We start from the raw sequence: 19,209 nt of genomic DNA on the forward strand, positions 1-19,209 counted from the left end.
CAGCCCCGGCTCAGATGCTTCGCACGTGCCGGACGCCAAACGCTTCCCCAAGCTCTCCAACGCAGTCGCTACGAGCTCTTTGGCCACCAGTCCAATTGCCTGCCGCTGATCTGGAGGAGAAGTCTCCCAGGGCTCTGCTCCTCCGGCGCCGCCGCACAGTCTTCCTCGGATCCCCAGGGCAGCCCGCCTTAAAACGCTGGGAGCCTTCACCCTCTCCAACACTTCCTGCACCACACTCTGGACCACCTCTTCAAGGTTCTGGACGTGAGCTGCCGCTTGTTGTTCAAACGCAGCTTCCAACGCGCTGTCTGCGGCGACGTCTGGCTCCCTCTCCGAGTCAGCACCCCTGCTGACCATCCTGGGCAGCTTGACACCTTCCTGTCCCAGCTCAGGCGGGCAGGAGGTTTGCCCTTCGTCCGAAGGTGCCTTCACTCTTCTGCCTCGCCCCGATTTCAGGCCGCTCTTTCTGCTCTTGGGTGGTGGTGGGCAGCGTAGTCTTGGAGGCTGCAGCAGCCGCTTTGGCAGGCAAGCAGCGTCGATCCCTCCTGGCACTTTGGGGGCATCCTTTAATTTGGCCAGGTGTTGCCGAAGCCTTTCCTGAAAGGTGACACCAGGTTCTAGCTTCCCTCGGGGACTCCGCGTCCTTGCCCGCGACCTTCCTGCCCGTGCCCACCCCGGCACCCTGCGCTAGCTCAGCTCCGAGCCGGGTAGGCCTTTCCCCGCCACAACGCCCGGCCCAGCGACACCGCCCTCACCTCTTCCGCACCAACCGCCTCCCCGGGATGCAGCGAGTAAAGCCCCAGCCCTCGGCACCGTGCCGCTGACAGGTGCCCGCCAACGCCCTGCTTTGCCTACCTCTTCTCGCCTCAACATTTGCTCTTCCTCCAGCTTGAGTTTTGTCAGATACTGCCTGTACTCATTGAACTCCTTCAGATTGCAGACCACCTATGGAGAGATGAGGGGCGGAATCACCCAAGCGCTGTCAAGCCAGCTACGCGCACCGCCTTCCCCAAAACAGCCCGAGCCCAGCGGCAGGGGAGCTGCTCCTCTGCACGCACTCCCTCTGCGCGCGGGGAACCCCGCTCGGAGGGAACCGTTTTTACCAGCCCGGCGGCGTCCAAACCTACTTTGCCATCGCCGGTGACGTAACCCCCTCTCTTCAGCCTCTGGATGTTCTCTTTGCGGTTGTGGTACGCCCGCAGGTGCGGGTCGTGCAGGCTGTTGTAGTCTGGGCGCAGGAGGCGAGAGTAGGGATCTCCCAGGTCGAAATAGCGTAAGGGCCGCCGGAGCTGTAAGAGAGATCTCGCAGAGAATGATCTCGGGGCAGGAGGGAGCAGCAGGGACGAACGCGCTTCCCAGCTCCTCACGCACACAGGGTGGCATTTGCAAACCTCCGAGGTGCAGACTAATTCCTGGCTTGCTTCCCACCCAGAGGAAAGAGCTCTTGACTTCAGAGGCTCTCCGACGGAGGAGAAACCCTGGGCCTACACCCTCTGCCTGGTGCCTGTCTACCGTCGCTGCAGGAATACAGGGAGCCGTTCGCTGCGCGGGTGAGAGGGTTGCGCCCAGCGCTGCAGCGGTAAGGAGCTAAGCTGAAGCGCTGCCTACGGCCGTGGCTTTGCCTCTGGCCATTCGCTCCGATCGCAAAACGGGATCGCGCTCCCCAGAGGCGCCAAGCTGTCCTTGTGGAAAGGCGAAGGTAGTCTGAAGACCTGACACCAACGCTCTTCTCCATCCAGCTCTGGCCAGCCTGGAGCACTGCTATGGGCAAGTCCTCCTTTCTTTCTCTCGGCACCACGGAGGAGCCAGGAGCTTCCCTCGCCTCCCCGGCCCTGTCCGACTGAAGGGCTGCAGCTCCCGCTGTAGAGCAGGTGGCCGCAAGGACTTCTCTGAATGACGGGGACGCCGCGGAACAGGAGAGCTCTTCTGCCCCTTTCCAAGACTTGCTTTACCTTTTCCCCCAGCTTTGCCCTGGTGAAGACAGGCTTGGAGCCAGGCGGCACAGGGATCTTGACCCCGAGTGGGAGCTTCAGCAGCTCAGGGTCCATCAGCCCAGTAGCTCCTTCTCCCAGGCGCTGTCTTCTCTGCCCGAGCTAGGGAGGAGAGACACGCTCAGGCGCTAGCTCAATAAGCCTGCTGCACGGCACTTGCGAGAAAGGCCACGTCCCGAGGCCCCAGAGCAGCCCCGCCATGTCCCAGGCTCCCCGGCTGAGCCCTCTCCATCGGCCCGCTGCTCACCTCTCTCCTCTTTCCCGGGGCACTCAGCAGTGCGTCTGCCTTTCGGACGCCAGCAGCGAGACGGTGCTCCGCGGCTCCTTCCAAGAGGTGTCCCGGAGCTGCGACCCTGCGCTGGCTCCTCTCGCTGCCGAGGCTCCCAACTGCGGACGCCCCGGCCGGTCTCCCAGCGGGCGGCTTTATATAGCAGCCGCGCATTGTTGCGTCGTCGCGTTGTCACATTGCCGCATTGTCACCTCACCGCGTTGCCGTGCCGCCGCCCGGCTGCTGCGCACCGGCCCCTGTGGGGGGGGCCCGCCCGGGAAGCCCCTTTGGACAGGCCCGTGGGGCAACCCCTCTTGCTGGCCCGGCTGTGAGAGGCCATCTCCAGAGGCCCCATTGAGGAGTGGGGGGAGCTCAGCTGGCTTGTCTTGTTGAAGAGTTCCCCTCCAGGTTCTTCAGGCAGGGCAAGGAGTTTATCCTGAGTGCAGCCACCACCTCAGTGGCATGCTCGCTGAGCTGCTGTCAGATTGAGTCAGCAGGGAAAAGGCCAGCACTGGCTGTTGATGCAGCAGAGCATGTTCAGAAAGTTCCTTTGACAAAAAGATGAAATTCCTGTCCCGCATTTCTAAAACGCAGTGTCCTCACTCTTTCTGCGGGGGAGCAGCAGCACCTTCTGATAGGACAAGAGGAAATGGCCTGAAGTTGCATCAGGGGATGTTTAGATTGGATATGAGGAAAAATTTCTTCATGGAAAGAGTGGTCAAGCATTGGAACAGGCTGCCCAGAGAGGTGGTGGAGTCCCCATTCCTGTAATTGTTCAAAAAATGCGTAGACGTGGCACTTTGGGACATGGTTTACTGGGCATGGTGGTGTTGGCTTGTTGGTTGGACTGATGGTCTTTGAGGTCCTTTCCAACCTTAATGATTCTATTCTAGTTTTACTTTTAAAAAATAATCCAGCCACCAAGCCAGGAAACATGAAATTAATTATTACTCTACCCTTAACTGATTTAGTGGTGGACTTGGTAGTGTTAGGTTGATGGTTAGTCTTGATGATCTTAAATGTCTTTTCCAACATAAACAATTCTATGATTCTGTGATTCTATTCTGGCCTGGGATTCCCAGGCACAGTGACTCCTCCGGCTCCAAGCCTGTCACCGGTGCACTGATGCCTGTTGCAGAGCTCAGATTCGCCAGCCACGTGCCCTGTGCGCCAGACTGGCTGTGGGAGCGGTGCTCCAAGATTCCCTTCCCAGCAGAGAGGAATTTAAACTTCTGGTGTCAGTACGGTTAGGCAAATGACAGAGCAAGAGATTCGCCTGGTGGCACAGCCTCTTCCCCCACCCAAAATCCCTGATAAAAAATAAGTTATTAATAGTAATAATTTATTAAACACGTGTCAAAGCGCAGGCTGCCGACTGTTCTTTTGGACCCTCTGAACTCAATGAGGCTGGGCCAGGGGGGCTGCCATCCACAGCCTCCTCCTCCAACCTGTCACCACAAGGCACCATTTTTTGTGCCGAGTGAAACGAAGGCGAGAAGTGGAGCGTGACAAAGCCCTTGGGCCAGCCCGAGGTAGCGTGGAAACCCGTGCCTCCACCTGGGTGCCCTTCTCGGAAGCACGCAACCTCCTTTCAGGCTGGGACAGCTTCAGGGCAGGACCAGTGGCCAACAAACTCCCAGCCCCGCTTTCCCTCTTCTCCTCAGGCTGGTTTGTGGGGTGTGCGCAGCTGGCCCCCTGCACCTGGGCCTTCTACAGGCACGTCTGCTGGAGAGCCTCAGGCGGCCTCGGCGGGGAGCGGGGCCTTTGCAGCAGGCAACAAAGGCCGGGGGCCGCTGCCAGCCCCTCCGCGCTCTCCCCTGCCCGCAGCCAGAGGCGGGTGCGTGGAAAAAAACCCCGAGGGACGGCGACCCGCGGCTGCCGGTGCCCGGCTCCGAGCCGCTCCCGCGGGGGAAGCGCGGCCAGGGCCCTCCCGCCGGCCGGGCGCTCCTCCCCGGGGCAGCCCCGGGCTCCTCGGCGGGGCAGCCCCGGCCCGGCCCGGCCCGCCGGGGGAAGGGGCGGTGCGGCGGCCGCTGCCTTCCACTTCCGCCGGCGCCGCGCAGCCGCAGCCCTCGCCGCTGGCCCGGAGCGCTGGCCGGAGCCCCGCCGCGCTGCCATGGCGCCGAGGCGGCGCCGGGGCCTGGCCGCGGCGGGCTCCCTGCTGCCGCTGCTCTGCGCCCTGCTCCGCGCCGCCGCCGACACCAGCACCGGCCGGGTAGGTGTGGGAGCGGGGCCGGGCGCCGAGGGGAGCGGGGCCGGGCGGCTCTGCGGGGCGGCCAGGCCGGCGGTGCCGCAGCTGGGAGCGGGCCCGGGCGCTGCGCTGTGGCGGCTCGGCTGGGCGGGCAGCGGCTCCCCGGCTCCTCCGCGCCCGGCTGCGGCCCCGCCGCCGCGCCCGGGCGCTGCTGCCCGCCCGAAGCCTCCCCGTGGCTCGCAGGCCTCGTCGTGCCGCTCTCCGGAGCGGCCGGCCTGGGTGGCTGCGGCCGGGCCGGGCTCAGGTGCGTGGCCGCGGTCGCTGGCGGCTCCTCTGCCTGTGCCTGGGCAGGTGGGGAGCGGGCAGGCGAGGGCAGCCGTGCCCGGCCAGCCTGCTCCCGGGCACCGCCGGCCTCCCGGGAGCAGCGGGTCCGAGTGCCTGCGCGGGCATCGCGTCGTGTCCCGTTCCCTCGCCCGCTCCGCGTCCCAGTCTGGCCGGGCGGGAAGGGGGACGCGCCAGGGCAGCCCCACTCACAGCCCTTTCGGTTGGTGGGCTCTGCCCTTGCCGCTCAAGGACAGCTTATTTTGGTCAGACCCGCGGTCCGCACGTGCCAGCGCACTGTGTTTGTCGAGGCCGAGGCTAAATGCCGCGGCGGTGGTGGCAAACCAAGTCTCCAAGCGGTTTTGCAGCTTGGTTTTGTCTTGAGCCATCGGCAATGTCCGTGTTGAATAGCGCTGTATGTCCATTTACTTGGTGAACTTTAACATAGAATCGTAGAATCGTTTAGGTTGGAAAAGCCCTTTAAGATCATCCAGGCCAACCATTAACCTACACTGCCAAGTCTACTCTAAGCCAATCAAGGGTAGACTAGACTAAACCATGTCCCCAAGTGCCACATCTGCCCGTTTTTTGAACACTTCCAGGGATAGGGGCTCCACCACCTCTCTGGGCAGCCTGTTCCAATTCTTGACCACCCTTTCCATGAAGAAATTTTTCCTAATTTCCAACCTAAACCTCCCCTGGCGCAGCTTGAGCCCATTTCCTCTCGTCCTATCGCTAACTACATGGGAGAAGAGCCCTACTCGCTACAACCTCCGTGCCCAGCCCAGATGCCGTCTTACACTTTCTTTCTCCTGCTTTGGAAACAAGACCTTTCTCTCTTCCCAGTGGAGTCTGGTGTTTTCTTGTTGCCGCTAGGAAATGGGGATTGTCCTCCCTCTTGTGCTCCTCCTGACTTGAACCCCTTTCCTACTGCTGCGTTACGTTGAGGGAAGACGCCTCTCCTCCGCCCCCTGCTCCGAGCGATCGGGCTGCCGACGTGAGGGCAGCGCACGCATCGGTGCTTGTGCGTTGAGGACCATGTCCTGGGGTCGGGTGGATTGTCCTCGTGGCTGCAGAAAGCTTACGGGGTATATGTCGATCTCGTAGTAATCCTGGTCTAAGTGTTGAATCGGGGGGCTGGGGTATTGGCCAGAAGAAAGAAACACTGGGGCGTGTGCATGAAGAGTTATGGTGAAACGTTTATGAAAGCAAGCCTTCATTCAGGTTTTATTGGCATTTGCACTTAATGGTGAATTAATATTTGTTCTTCTCGTGGTATCGAAGTGAGGGGAGGAAAACAAAAATCCTGAATTAATGGGTGTTTTTGAAAGTGCTGTCCTTAGCATTTTGACAAGTTTGACATGTGGTTTTATCCAAGGCGGCATTTTGCGGGGGGAGGTGGGGAAAAGGGACAAAGCTCCTTGAGGAGAGCTGGCTGTTTTCCTGTTCTGACAATTTGCTAGATATCTGCTATTAGTGGAGGAAAAGTCCATGTAACCAGAGTCCCTACAAACTTTCTGAGTGTGGGGTTTTTTTGGTTTGGATTTTTTTTTTTTTTTTTTTAAAAAAAAAGAAATACTCCTGTGCTCAGTGCAGGTGTAAAGCTGAACCTGTGTTTGCGGGGATTGCCCAGGCCTGTTAAGCTGTTTGCTTGGAGTCATGGTCCGGAGGCAGCAGTAGGTGGTGGGCAGTGGGTTATTGGGAACGTGCTGCCGTGGGGACCGAGAAATCTCGTGATGGCAAGGTGACAGTGCACAGGAGGTCTCTGGAACAAGGGCAGAGCTGCTTGGGCACTTCTGGTGCTCCAAAGACCTAAGTCTGCCCCAGTTACTCAGTAGGGATGATGGCCAATTTTAACTGGCAAGTCTGTGTTGTCCTGTCAGGACAGGTGATATTAAGCTGGGTCTTCAGCCCTTCCCGGGGATTAGATGGTATTACCAAACGTAACCAAAAAAAGAGAGGTGGTTGAATTTTTTGGGCTAGTTCATCACTTTTTCTTTTGAGGAAATGTTCTGATCTGTTAAGCTGAAAACTTACCGTGGCATCTCACCATCTGTTTCTTTCTTTTTCAGGGTTGGTTAAAAACTTACGGCTACTTACTTCCATCTGACAGCCAAATGTCTGCCTTGCAGTCGGGAAAAGCTGTGCAGTCTGCAGTTGCCACTATGCAACAGTTTTATGGGATCCCAGTAACAGGAGTTTTGGACCAGACAACTATTGAGTAAGATTAACGTAGGCTAATTTTGTCTTTCCATTTCTTAATGCACTGTCATATTACCTGGGTAATTATTCCAGCTACAAGAAGCCCTCAAAAGGGACAGATTTGACTGACTCAGCCAGAGAAGTGTTGATTGTGAAAAGGTGTCCCTAAAACATGTGGACAACTCCACCTTTTCTTTTTGCCAACAGTACTGTTTATGAGCGTGAGGGGAAGCTCTTGTTAAATGTCGTTCTTTGTACATAGGTCCCCATTGCTGGTGCACAGGCAGAGTGTGAATCCTGCGAGCTTCTGAAAGCAGACAACGTCAAGGGTTTCATTTATTTCCATCTCTGTCTGGATTTAGGTGAAAAACTGGCTTCAGAAATGGCTTCTAATGTATTTCTTAATTAATTGGAGTTGTGGATCTCCGTAGATGCTACTTATGGAGGTCTGTAGTTCCAAGTTGAATGTCTGATGACGATAGTCAAGACTAGTTAGCTGTCGATAGTTGCTGTTTGTTGGACATTAGATGTTCTCTGCTGTATGTTGACCATGTGTTATTTGTTGTTTGTGACCAGTGTTTTGATGGCACAGAAGCATTGGCCTAAGTCACCTAGGCTGGGGGAGACTTTGTTCTTTGAAGGCTGTTGCCTTTAGTCTGCTGTTCAGCGTGTACTGCGAAGGGTGGTGTGGAAGTGGCGGTGCTCTGGTGTGGAGGTGGCGGGGTTTGTTGCTGCTGCCTGACTGGCTTCCTGTTATCCGATTGCCTGGATGTCGTGTGTTGGCTGCATCTGTCTGCTGTTGGTCTGGACTAAGGGAGCAACTGTTGACTAAAGCAGAATGCAGATAAGGTCTTACTAATGCTTTCTGGGGGAAAGAAGTATCTCATGGTGAGCAAAACAAGAAAGCACAAATAATAGAACTTGCTTAGGCCCTGCCTAAGAGTTTTCCCTTGACCTTTTCTTACTGCATTAGCAGACCCTTTTAGAGTGTGCTCTGCCTAGTTCTTCATCTCTCCTCTGCTGGCAAAAGGGACACAGTAGCAGAAAAGAAGGGGGCACAAAGTAACCAAATATTGTGAAGAGCAAAGGGGTTTGGCTGTATGCCTTCCAGACTGCAAGAAGAGGGAGAAACAGAAGAAATTAGTGTGTTAGGCAGGAGGGGATCATCCTGGACTGGGAGTGTCTCTCTGGTGAATGTAACATTCCCTCCTTTAGCTCACAGGAAAAGCCCCTTGTTCTCCATTGAGGGATAGAGAAAGTCCTGCTTATTTGCTTTTCAAAGGAGTTGAAAATGAAATGCTTTTTAAAGCTGGGGATTTTCCATCTGAGATCTCTTTTGCCATTCATAACACAGTTTGTAAGTGAATGCTGAAGCAGAGCCGGAGAGCAAGGTTGTGTATGTGCACTTGGTGTGTAGAAGCTTGCAGTTGGGATGCTTGTGAGCTGGAATGGGGTAGGGGAAGAAGGGGCTATGATGTTGGGGTGCTAGTTTGGAAAGTTAGGGAGCTGCTTCTGCTGCCCTGTGGGTGACGGGGAGGGAGCAAACTGCATGTGGGAGTCCCTGCTTTAGTAAGTAAAAGCATTTTTCTGGAGGAAAGGAAGGTGTTGCCCACGTTTTACTAAGTTTATATATGGACAGGGGTTGAGTGGTGCATGAACACCAAAGGCTGATGGGTGAAAACCTTAGATGGGTTTCCTCTTCTGAAACTCAAGTCTCCAAAGGCTTGAAACCTCAGCTGCAACCAAATGTGGGTGTGCTTTGCAGGCCTGTTGGGTTGCTCTACCTCCATCTGTCCTGAATCAGTAGGTCCATATGGTGTATGGCAGGGTGGAGCAGGAGTGCCTACCTAGAAATTACATGGAAGGAAGAAGAGGTCCTAATTGCTGTTAGCAGTAAGCCTGTATCTTGAGATGGAGGGGCACGTCTGACTGGGCCTTGTTGGGCTGTCGCTTCTTCAGACCTGGTTGTGAAAGCTGAGCAAAAGGAGAAGAGCTGGCAAGGCAGGCGGGCTCCGAGAGCTCTGAATTACTCAGGCGTCTGCTAAGCTGGTATTTCAGTCTGTTATGAGTTTTGAGATTGCAATTATGAATTTTCCTGTCGCTTCTGTCAGTGTCATAAGCTCTGTCCCTTTAAAGTGACTTTAGAATCACAGTGCAAAGTTACTATTTTCTATGGTTTCTTTGTTAGGCAACAAATTCTGCATATTTTGTTTACACTTATTATGGAAGCCTGAAGTTTTTCATCTCCTTTCCCACACGCCCCCAGATCCCGAGCTTGTTCTTTCCTGCAAGAGTGGTACCCAAGTGAAAGCTGCCATGCAGGTGCTGCCAGTGGGAGTGGGAAATGGGAAGGAACAACACCGTCGGTGTTGGCTTACGGCTACCCGGAAGGAAGGTGGCGTGGGGGTCTGCTCGGTGGAGGGGCTGTCCTGAGGTGGCAGGTTGAGGATACGTGGTTTTCTGTAAGGAGAGCAGGGGAGGATATGTAAAATGGCCTCCTCGTGCCCTGCCATTGATAGTGCAGCTAGTGGGTTGAGTTGCAATTTTGCTCAGCAGCTGGGCAAGGAGTGTGCCGGGAGAGAAGGCACGCTAGCACCTAACAAAAGTGGTGACTATTGTGTTTGTCGTAATCAATCACATGGCTCTGGAGGGCACCAAGAAATAGTCTTACTTGTGTTGGAAGTGTCTTGTGTGTCTTGTGCTTTGTCTTGAGCCTGCTGTGTAGGTCCCTCACCTTGGGATGCACGACACAGCCGTTTAAAGATACCGTTCCTACCAGCTCAATAATAGGTGATCGAGAGTGACAGCTTCCTCTACTTAGGAGAGTCTTGTGGAGGGCTTGGAGCCTGAACTGGGGAAAGCTGCTGTATCTGGACAAGAGCTGGGTGTCCCTGCTTTTGGAAATTACCTGTTTTCTGCATGCCCAAGCAGCTGGAGGAATGCAATAGTCTATGCATAAACAGTGCCAAGTATAAATTTTGATGATCCAGTGTTATTGGTGCCCCCATTTAAAAAAAAAAAAAAGAGGGTAAGGGGGGAAGCAACCATAAGTATCTGAATCCTGCTTCAAGTAATTGTCTTTTGTTGTTGTTTTTGATGTGATGTGTTTTTATAAATCCCCTGGAACACAGAAAGGGTTATCCAAACTGCTCAACAGAGAATGGCTGTCAAAAAGCTCAGCTAAAGAAGATCAGTGGCAGCAAGCTACAGTTTTGTGATTATTTTGCCATAGATCTGCCCTGCTGAGAAAAGAAGAGATGGCTGGACTTGTAGCCTGGCCCATGTGATTAGACTAGGGCCCACATGTCTGGGAAGCAAGCTGAATCAGGGAACTGATCCAGATAAACGTTCTCAGCTTGACATTAGCACAGGCTGTTGACAACTTGGGTACTGCCTAGCTCTAACCAGGTACTTGGGCTTTTTTACTAGGTCTGTCTCAGAAAGCGTGTAGCTGAGCTCTGGAGCAAAATGTGGTAGAATATGGGCATTCAGACAGGCTTAAGTGTAATGGGGTTGAAAGAGGAGTTAGGCAGCCGTGCATAGCATAAGTCTATCAGCAGCTCTGCAAATGCTGATACCTTGGAAGCTTTGGCTCAAGAAGCCCAGGGTGCCAGTATTGCAGCTTGCCTTTGGAACAGCTCTGTGCCCTGCCCTGTGTCCGTATGTTGTGATGGAGCTGGCAGAGGGGCAGTGAATTTGGCTGTCTTTGAGGGAATTAAGTCTTGGTCGGGTCTGCGTGCAGTTCTGATTGGCTTTGATAGCACGGGACTAATCTGCGCGGGGGCTGATTTCCTGCAGCCTGCTCAGCGTAGGGCAGGCGTTGGGAAGGGGCAGCCGGTGTTCATCCATGATGTAGAGGTGTGAGGGACTTGGTGATGTATTCCTAGTGTGTCAGCACAGCTAGCACTGTCCTGGAAAGTCCCGGTGGCTTGTTCTACGCATCCATGTTGGTTTGGAGGCACTCCGGGTTACCTTTTTGTCTTCCAGATGATACTAGTAAAGATAAAACAGAAGGTCACTTTCTGACTGTAATCAGGGCCGGATGATGGTGATGTTCAGAGTACTGGAGTTCTCATGAAGCTCAAGAGATGAAAAGCTAATTCACACTATGGTTTGTGTAAGATTATGCTAAAAACTCTGCACCATGTCATATGACTGGATTTTAAAAAAAAAAAAACATTCAGGAAATATCTAGGAGAATACAGGCTACAGTAAGCCTAGCATCTCTCTAGCAAAGTGGTAAAAGCAATGTAAAAGAACACAAATAAAGGACACCTGGAAAAACACAGTTTATTGAGGTTGAATTTATATAGCTTTTCTAAAAGCAAACCTTAGATGTACCGCTTTCCTTTGAAGGTGGCAGCAGTTGTGTGGGCAAGACAGATCTGATTTCCACAGGTTGCTTAGATTTCTGAAAGACATAACCATACTGACAAATGTAAGGTAATGTAAGTGGGGAAGATCTGTGCTAGCTTTATATACACAGCTTGGGTTCTTGTCAGGTACAGCACAATATGTATAACAACTCTCATTTGCTCTGTTGTTGGTGGGGAGAAGGTGACAGATGACTGCACTGAAATTTGTAAGCACCCATAGTTTTTACATATAGGAAGTGGACTAAGGAAAGGTCAGCTGCTTGACTGCCTGAACTGGGAGCGGGTGTGCGTGCTGTGAAAGAATGTTCTTGGGAGGCTGTACCAGGCAAAGTGTCTGTCTATTTGTGTTTTTATTTAAAAGGCGTTCCAGAAAGAAGTCCTGCAAACAATCTACTGGTCATGGGAAGACACTCCCTTCCTGAAGGTGTGGGGCTAATATTTTTGATAGATAAGGTGTACATTGTTTAGGCTCAAGCGTGTGGGCACGTATGGACTACTTGCCATTGGCTGGCTGCAGTTGATGGAGGAACGTCTGCATGTGGAGGCTGAAAGTTGTCCCCCAGGTGGCCAGGGATGTGGGGGAAGCCCTGCTGAGGAGAGGGGAGAGAATTTGATGTCCTGTGAGAGAAACCTGCCAGGATTGGCTACGATGCTCTCCTCGTGTGTGACCAGGCAGTGGCGTGTTTCTGCATCCCCTGTCCTGCAGTGTGTTCTTAAGGCATTGTGCCACAGTGGATACTTGCCTTTGCCATCAGAGTAAGCGGATCAAATGCATAAAACGCCTGAAGAATGCCAGCAGCACTGTCTCCAGCAGCAGCCCAAGCAGGAGGCTGAGGGCAGTGCTGGTGTGCTTGGGAGGCTGTGGCCAGAGACTGCGTGCATTATTCCTGGGCTCTGGTCTCCTGTCCTGGGCTGTACTGCAAAATCCTAGAGAATGTGGCTAGGACAGAAAGTTGCTGTGCTGGGACCTTTGGAGACCAGTACCTGTAGTTCCTCTGTTTCTCTCCCCGTCTCCTTTTTCCCCTGCTGCCACATGCAGTGATGGGCAGATTCGTTCCTCCATAAGCCACTTCTGACTTCTGTGGAGTGTGCCCACACCAGCAAGTGGGATAGTATTCTGGGGTACAGTCTGTTTCTCCTTGTCAGAGAGTCATTTAGGTTGGAAGGGACCTCTTGAGACCATCTGCGCCAACCCCCTGCTCAAACAGAGACAGTTAGAGCAGGTTGCCCAGGACCGTGTCCAGTTGGGTTTTGAATACCTCCAAGGATGGAGACTCTACCGCTTCTCTGGCAAACCTGTACCAGTGTTTGACCACCCTCAAGCTGGTCCAAGATACAAGCAAAAGATCTGTTAATGCTGGAGGTCAAGGAGATAGGGGAGGAGGCCTGACTTCTCTGGTAATAGTGCAAGGGACAGCATCCTTTGCTCTTCCGGTTCACCTGGCCACAGAGGCAAGAGTTTCTTACGTCGTGAGTGACATCAAAAGAGTCAAGGGTTATGCAGATGACCTAACAGAATTTGGTGGCTGTGACCCACAGATTGGAGTGATCTGTTCTGGTTCTTTTACTGGCACAGGGGCTCTTTAACAAATGGAGAGTGGATAGAGTAGGTGACAGGAGAGTTTGATGCCAGCGTGCACACACGTCGAATTTTGATCTGGGTCTCTCTTGTGGCATTATCCTCGTTAAGCTCCTGTCAAGCATAAGGGCTAACTGATCTGGTATCTGTGTGTCCAAAGGAAAAATGAATTCTTTTTGGTGTGCTGAGGTGTGTGGATTGCCAGCAGAGGTGGGGTGTACAGCTCTGTGCAAAGAGGCTGAACCAGAGAGAGGGAAGACTGAGCCCTGCTTGGTGTCTGCATTGGCCATCCCTCAGAGGTCTTCCAGTCACCCCCTGAGTTCTTTTGAATCTCTTTTCCAAACTCTTTGTTAGCTTGCTTTTTCTTTCCTTCCTTTCCAGGTGGATGAAGAAGCCTCGATGTGGAGTTCCAGATCATCCCCACCTACGCCATAGCCGGAGGAAAAAGCGGTATGCACTAACTGGACAAAAGTGGAGGCAGAAGCATATAACCTACAGGTATAGCCCCCTCCCTGCCCCTTTTTGTTTGGGGAAAAAAATGTTCTGTACTTGTTTCGTATGCAAATTTTGTAAGTACTTTTAAAAACTGGATTTTCCCTGTAATGCCTAGTTGAGGCTTTCATTCTCAGAACACGGTGGGGGGGAATACTTTCAGAGCACTGAAGTAACTGAAGAGTCTATTCTCAATTGGAAAATAACTCATCAGTAAAGACGCCTAAATCCCAGCCATCAGTTGGGTAATTTCGGCAGGAAAATCCTAGTAAGCCCCTTACTGTTCCCTTAGAAATCTAAGTCTCTATCCCTTAGATCATGTGTCCTTAACAAACCGTTAAAGCAGAAGGAACATCTTTGTCTAAAGGTGTGATGCTTTCTCCCTCTACTGATTTGCAACATTTTACTGAATGTTTATTTTTGCAGAGGTTTTACTTTTGTTCATGTAGTAGAACTCTTGCTTTTGTCCAGACTTAGGCCTGCTCAGGCAATGTGCTGAAGTGGGCTACAGGCATCAAATGAATGTTATGTAGTGACGATTGTTTCCCAGAGGTGTGTTTTGAGTCATTTAGGCCCTTAGCTTTTGAAAGGCAGTTGCCGAATGATGCCCATGGAAGTTTCTGACAATAAGAATGTAACTTTAAAATAAAATTAGACCCCCGTCTAGTTGAAAGTACAGCCTTTTAATTTTTCTGGAGGGGGAAAGGAGGTTGCAGAGGAATAAAAGCTAGGAATGTAGACATTAGGGAGAAGATATGGGTGAGCAAGGCTAAGACAGAAAGAAACTCTGTGGTGAGGAGGTAGAAATATGAGTGACCAGCCTGGGGAACGTGCCAGAATGCGTAGGAAGAGATGTGATGGTGTGAAGGGAAAGAGAATCAGGGGCTGGGACACTCGGTTACTTCTGCCGAGAGCTCTGAGAAAGGAGGAGGAGGATTCTTCAAGTAGCAGTGAGGGACTGCAGAGGCTGGGATGAAGGACTAGTCCTGGGGACTAGTTCAAAGCTTCCACTAATAATCATTCCTTTAACTCAAATTGTAAAGGGACACATTCTGTACGTGAAGATTTGAGAGTCAGATCCTGCTTCTAACCTTTTCTGGACCTTAGGGAAAACTGGTATATAATCATATAAATAAAACATATCTTAAGCGTATGCATAACCACAGGGAGCAGCTTGGCAGATAGCTTCACTTCTGTCATTGTCAAACTGATAGTTGTTTAACTTTCCAATTTCAGTATTTGTGCTGTGCCATTCAAGTGACAGATATCTTGTTTTAGCACTGAATGTATTACAGTGTCTTTCAGCCGTCAATCATTATATTAAATTGAGCCAGTTTCATTAAAGACTGAAAGTTGTTCCCATGACATAGATATTTCATATTCCCCAAGCCAAGTTTAATAGGTCTTGAGTCTATTATATGCACACACAAAAAACACCCCATGAACAGCACTTTTTAAGCTAAAGTTTATAATTATGGGAAATTTATGTGCAGTTGAACTCCCCAACCCCCATAAACTCTGTATCATCAGCTGTCATGGACTGGGTTGCACAAAACTGGCAGGTCCATCACTCCTGTAAGCTCTTAAGTATTTTGAGTAGTCCTGAGAATGAAGCTCCTTGTATAAGTAAGGTGGTAGAGTTTACTGAAAGGTTTGTTTCTCAAAAAGAATTTTAGTAGTCAGGTTTTTTCATACACTGGATTCCATTTTAGCATGATAATTTCAGACAGAATCTGAAGTAATTTACATTTTCAAATTAAGTTACTTTAGCTGTCTACACCAGGATTTGAAAGGCTGTCACGTTTTTAGGAAGTGATGCAAGATCAACCAAAGCATTGGGAAGATTCTTATTAATAAATGTAGACTTCACATCAGGGCTGTAGTTTTGTTGGTAACTTTATTTGTAACAGCAAACTTTGCATGCACAAAGTAGCGCCTGCAAAAAATAACGACCCTTTGGAAATGGAAACTGTGTAGATGTGGTTATCTATTGGAATTATAATAAGAAGTCGTGAATGTATTCTGCAAATTTAAACAACCCTTCTTTCTCATTCACAGTGTACACAACTATACCCCCAAGGTTGGAGAGATTGATACAAGGAGAGCCATTCGTCAGGCGTTTGATGTTTGGCAGAGAGTGACACCACTTACCTTTGAAGAGGTCCCTTACCATGAAATTAAAAATGACAGAAAGGAGGCAGATATTATGATATTTTTTGCTTCTGGTTTCCATGGAGACAGTTCTCCGTTTGATGGAGAAGGTGGATTCCTAGCTCATGCTTACTTTCCTGGACCGGGAATAGGAGGAGACACTCACTTTGATTCAGATGAGCCATGGACCCTGGGAAATTCTAATCATGATGGTAAGAAAGCAGGTCATTTTTCAAAAGAAGGATAAGTTGAATGTAGACACATTGACAGGCTTTCAGCTAGAAGGTATTTGGTTAGTGGAGCTTTTGCCTCCCATACAACGGTTCAAATGTTTTCCAAAACATGTTCTATCTTAAATAGGTAAATAATTTTATTAGCAAGTTTGTGACTCTGCATGCCTCTGTGCACACGTGTGAATGTTGAGGAGTGAACAGAAGCGTGTGCCTGCTGGCTTTTTACATCTCTGAAGATTTGGACCGTAGTTGCTACAGAAACCACGGCTCTGGGAGGGGAAAGGTGAACGAGAGTGTGTTGAAATGCAAACTCTGTGTCTCATGGAATACTTAACAAGGGCAATCAGAGTTGAGAGAGTGAAGGCATTCAAATGTCAAGTCGTTTTGATCCATATTTGTTTTCCCACAGTCTGAGTATGGTCATAATTCCTCCCATCAGAGGTTGGGGCTGACTGATTTGTTAAGGAAGATTGATGATTAGGGCAGCTGTTTTTGTGATACTAAGCAATGAAGAGTTTCTGCATCTTTCTAGCTTTATCTTACTCTCTAATGGCAATGAGCACTTTCTGATCTGCTTTCAAACCTTTGATTGAGGATAGAGGTGACTTGTAAAAAGTTTAAGTTGGAAAAGCAGAGTTTTACAGTGGCCTCATAAAATATCACTCCGATTTCCAGAGTCTTAGTAATTTGGGAAGGACAAAGTGTATTTAAACCTTTAGGGATTCAAAGTCACATTTTGAAGCATTTTATAAGGATTAGCAGTGTACTTGGAATGTAAATATGGCTTGATTTTTAAACTGTATAAAAACATAGTAGCATTGTTGTGGCCATGATGTCTAAGGACATATGCAGAGGTAATGTTAGACCAAACAGTGTAGTTTGGAAAGGAGAAAAGCTTTCAGGCATGCAAGCCACCTTCAGGCCTGATCTAAAAGTGACAGCTTGCTTTCAGAACGGAATGCAAATTGAGAAAATCCCTCATAGTTTTGAGTTGGTATCTGTCAGATCATCTTTGAAAGGAAATGGAGCTGGCAAGTTCAAAGTGGGAATGCTAATTTGTAGGAAAGCAGAAGTGATATGATACTTGTCTTTTCAGGGAAAGATGTAAGGTTTCCTGGCATGTTTAAATGACTAGATTTGATGTGGGCAGAGAAGGAGAGCAGTTATAGCCTGTGGGATGTGGAGGGGGCATAGTGTGGAGAGTGTGGGAGGTTATGGTGTGGCAGAGAAGCACAGTCTTGCTATCTTGAAATGTTACAAATTTTTATTCCCAGGTTTGTGGCTGGAGGGGCAGTTTATAGGTTTCCCTTGAGGATCGGGATTGACAATCAGAGACTGAGTGATTACCTTGTGAGAGCTGCTTTTGCAGCAGTTAGGTGTGTTTGTGCTTTATCACCGTCTGTGTGAGTTCAGTCTGGTCTTAGTAGTTATTTGCTCTCAACTGTGGGGTGTGAGGGTGGCTTGTGTGCCAGTTATGACTTCCCAGGTAAGCCCATATATGAGACCTGGGAGTGCTGGTGTCTGGGATGGAAGTTCCTTACAGGAAGGTGGAAGGGAAGGTTTTGACAAGTTGTGCTTGGGTTTTTTTTTCTTTTCTCTTTTTCCGCACAAAAAGCTTCCTTCTGATAATAAGCTTAGCAAGGTTGGGAGGCAGTTTAAAGACTGGCAGGGATGGCTCTGGGGAGAATTTTCCACTGCGTAGGATGTTCTAACATAGATTATCACTTTTCAGTGATAATTTGTGTATAGTTTTTGGGATGGTGTTTGAGAGCAATGTATACAGTGAGTAGAGGGTCTCTTTTTTTATAAAAGCTATTTCTTATGCAGTATCCATGTGGCTCTTTCAAAAACATCATGTATTTCTCTGCTGTGCTGAGTGACTGTCATGAGTGGTGTCCTCAAAGTGCATGTAACTGATATTTGAGGGGCTGGTGTACACTCCGAGTGTGAAAACTGATAGAAGAGTTGAGATTTCCATTCTGGAGGATAAATGTCATTTGTGTATTTGTTTTCAAATAACCACCATTCATAGACTGGGCGGCACGGTTATTTGAAAACTCTTTTAAAAAAGTCACCAGCGAGGATGTTGGGAATGGTGGGGTCATATTTGTCCCCTCCTCCTGGGGGAAGCGCTGATGATAGAAAGGGAATTTCATGTGTTGAGCATGACAGGGGTAAGCTTGTAGTCAGAGCATTATAGGCTTGAGTGTTAAATGCGAGGAATTTGGCTTTGCCTGTGTTCTTAGCCTTGGTATGCAGATGTGACAGTGTCCTGTCTCCTCACTGGATGATCCAGGCCTTTTTAGGAGGGTTTTTCCTTCTGTTTCACTATTTCTTGTCATTGGAGGTCTCACTAGCTCCAGGCTCTCACCTTTGACATGTTTTACTTGAAATTCTGTTAGCAGGTCTTAAAGAGTTTCTTCTTGGTCAGAGGCTTCCCGCACTGTGATCAGTTCACTGCCTTTTTTCGTTGGAAGTAAGGTGTTAGCGAGGGCAATACTGTCTTTTTAACAGAAAGTGTTTCTTCAAACATGGTCTTGCTTGTCCTTATGATCTGTATTTTGGGGCAATGGGGTTGTTCAGTCTGGAACTGAAGAAGTCTTTCAGTGAAAGAATAGAAATACCCTACCAGTAGATCAGTAGCAAAGCTCTCATTAATTCAGATACAAAAAAGGAACTTTTTTGGCCATTCAGCATCCATTTAATGATTATAGAACTCTTAAAATAGCCATAGTATCTTTACATCAACCCGCAAAATATCACGTTCCATTCCTGACAAGAATGTGTATTAGTTGAAGGGAAAATTTGAACAGTCTGCCTCAAAGCTCTCTTAGCCTTGCAACAATTGTAAAGGTAAATCTCTGGTAAACAGAGCAGGATGCTGAAACTGGCACCGTAGGTCGTCAGAATATTTGGCTGATCTATTTAGTCCATATAGTTTTGTTACAAACGAGTACGATCTGAAGCTTTGCTTTTGTTGGTCTACGTTTGTCTACCTGTGTTGTGGCACCTGAAGAGTTTCAGTAAGTCCATGTTTGGATGCAGCTGTCACCCCACAGAACTGTTTTGGAGTCTTCACTAGCAGTGCAAATTATATGGATAAAAGCAAAGCATTTCACATGAAGTCTCATCCAGTCAGAAAAAAGGAAGAATGATTTGAACAGATCTTTCTATGAAAACAGCCATCTCCAATTTCTACAGAGAACGTGATACATCCTGTTGATGAAAGCTTCTATCTTGTAAAGATACCTTGTGGTAATCAGCTAGGGTTCATTAGCAACTTTATCATACCAGCTAGTGGATAGTTGGGATTTATATACTCGTTATCATTTTGCATGATCATTATTACACCGATTTTTGCCCTTTGTGGACAGCATGGCCATTGCCATGTCCCTTAAAATTATTAGT

The 19,209-nt window shown here is 49.7% G+C and overlaps 1 protein-coding gene across 1 annotated transcript in view; it reads left to right on the forward strand.

The window, feature by feature from the left end:
- The first annotated feature begins 4,372 nt into the window (after positions 1 to 4,372).
- Positions 4,373 to 19,209, forward strand: part of MMP24 (matrix metallopeptidase 24) — a 44,267-nt gene continuing 29,430 nt past the window's right edge. The window contains exons 1-4 of the mRNA XM_075720949.1: positions 4,373 to 4,471; positions 6,841 to 6,989; positions 13,307 to 13,423; positions 15,476 to 15,780. Coding sequence (XP_075577064.1) covers positions 4,373 to 4,471; positions 6,841 to 6,989; positions 13,307 to 13,423; positions 15,476 to 15,780 — 670 coding nt within the window. The remainder of the gene's footprint in view (positions 4,472 to 6,840; positions 6,990 to 13,306; positions 13,424 to 15,475; positions 15,781 to 19,209) is intronic.

Source organism: Pelecanus crispus, chromosome 14 (genome assembly GCF_030463565.1).
Source record: "Pelecanus crispus isolate bPelCri1 chromosome 14, bPelCri1.pri, whole genome shotgun sequence".
NCBI classification, from domain to species: domain Eukaryota; kingdom Metazoa; phylum Chordata; class Aves; order Pelecaniformes; family Pelecanidae; genus Pelecanus; species Pelecanus crispus.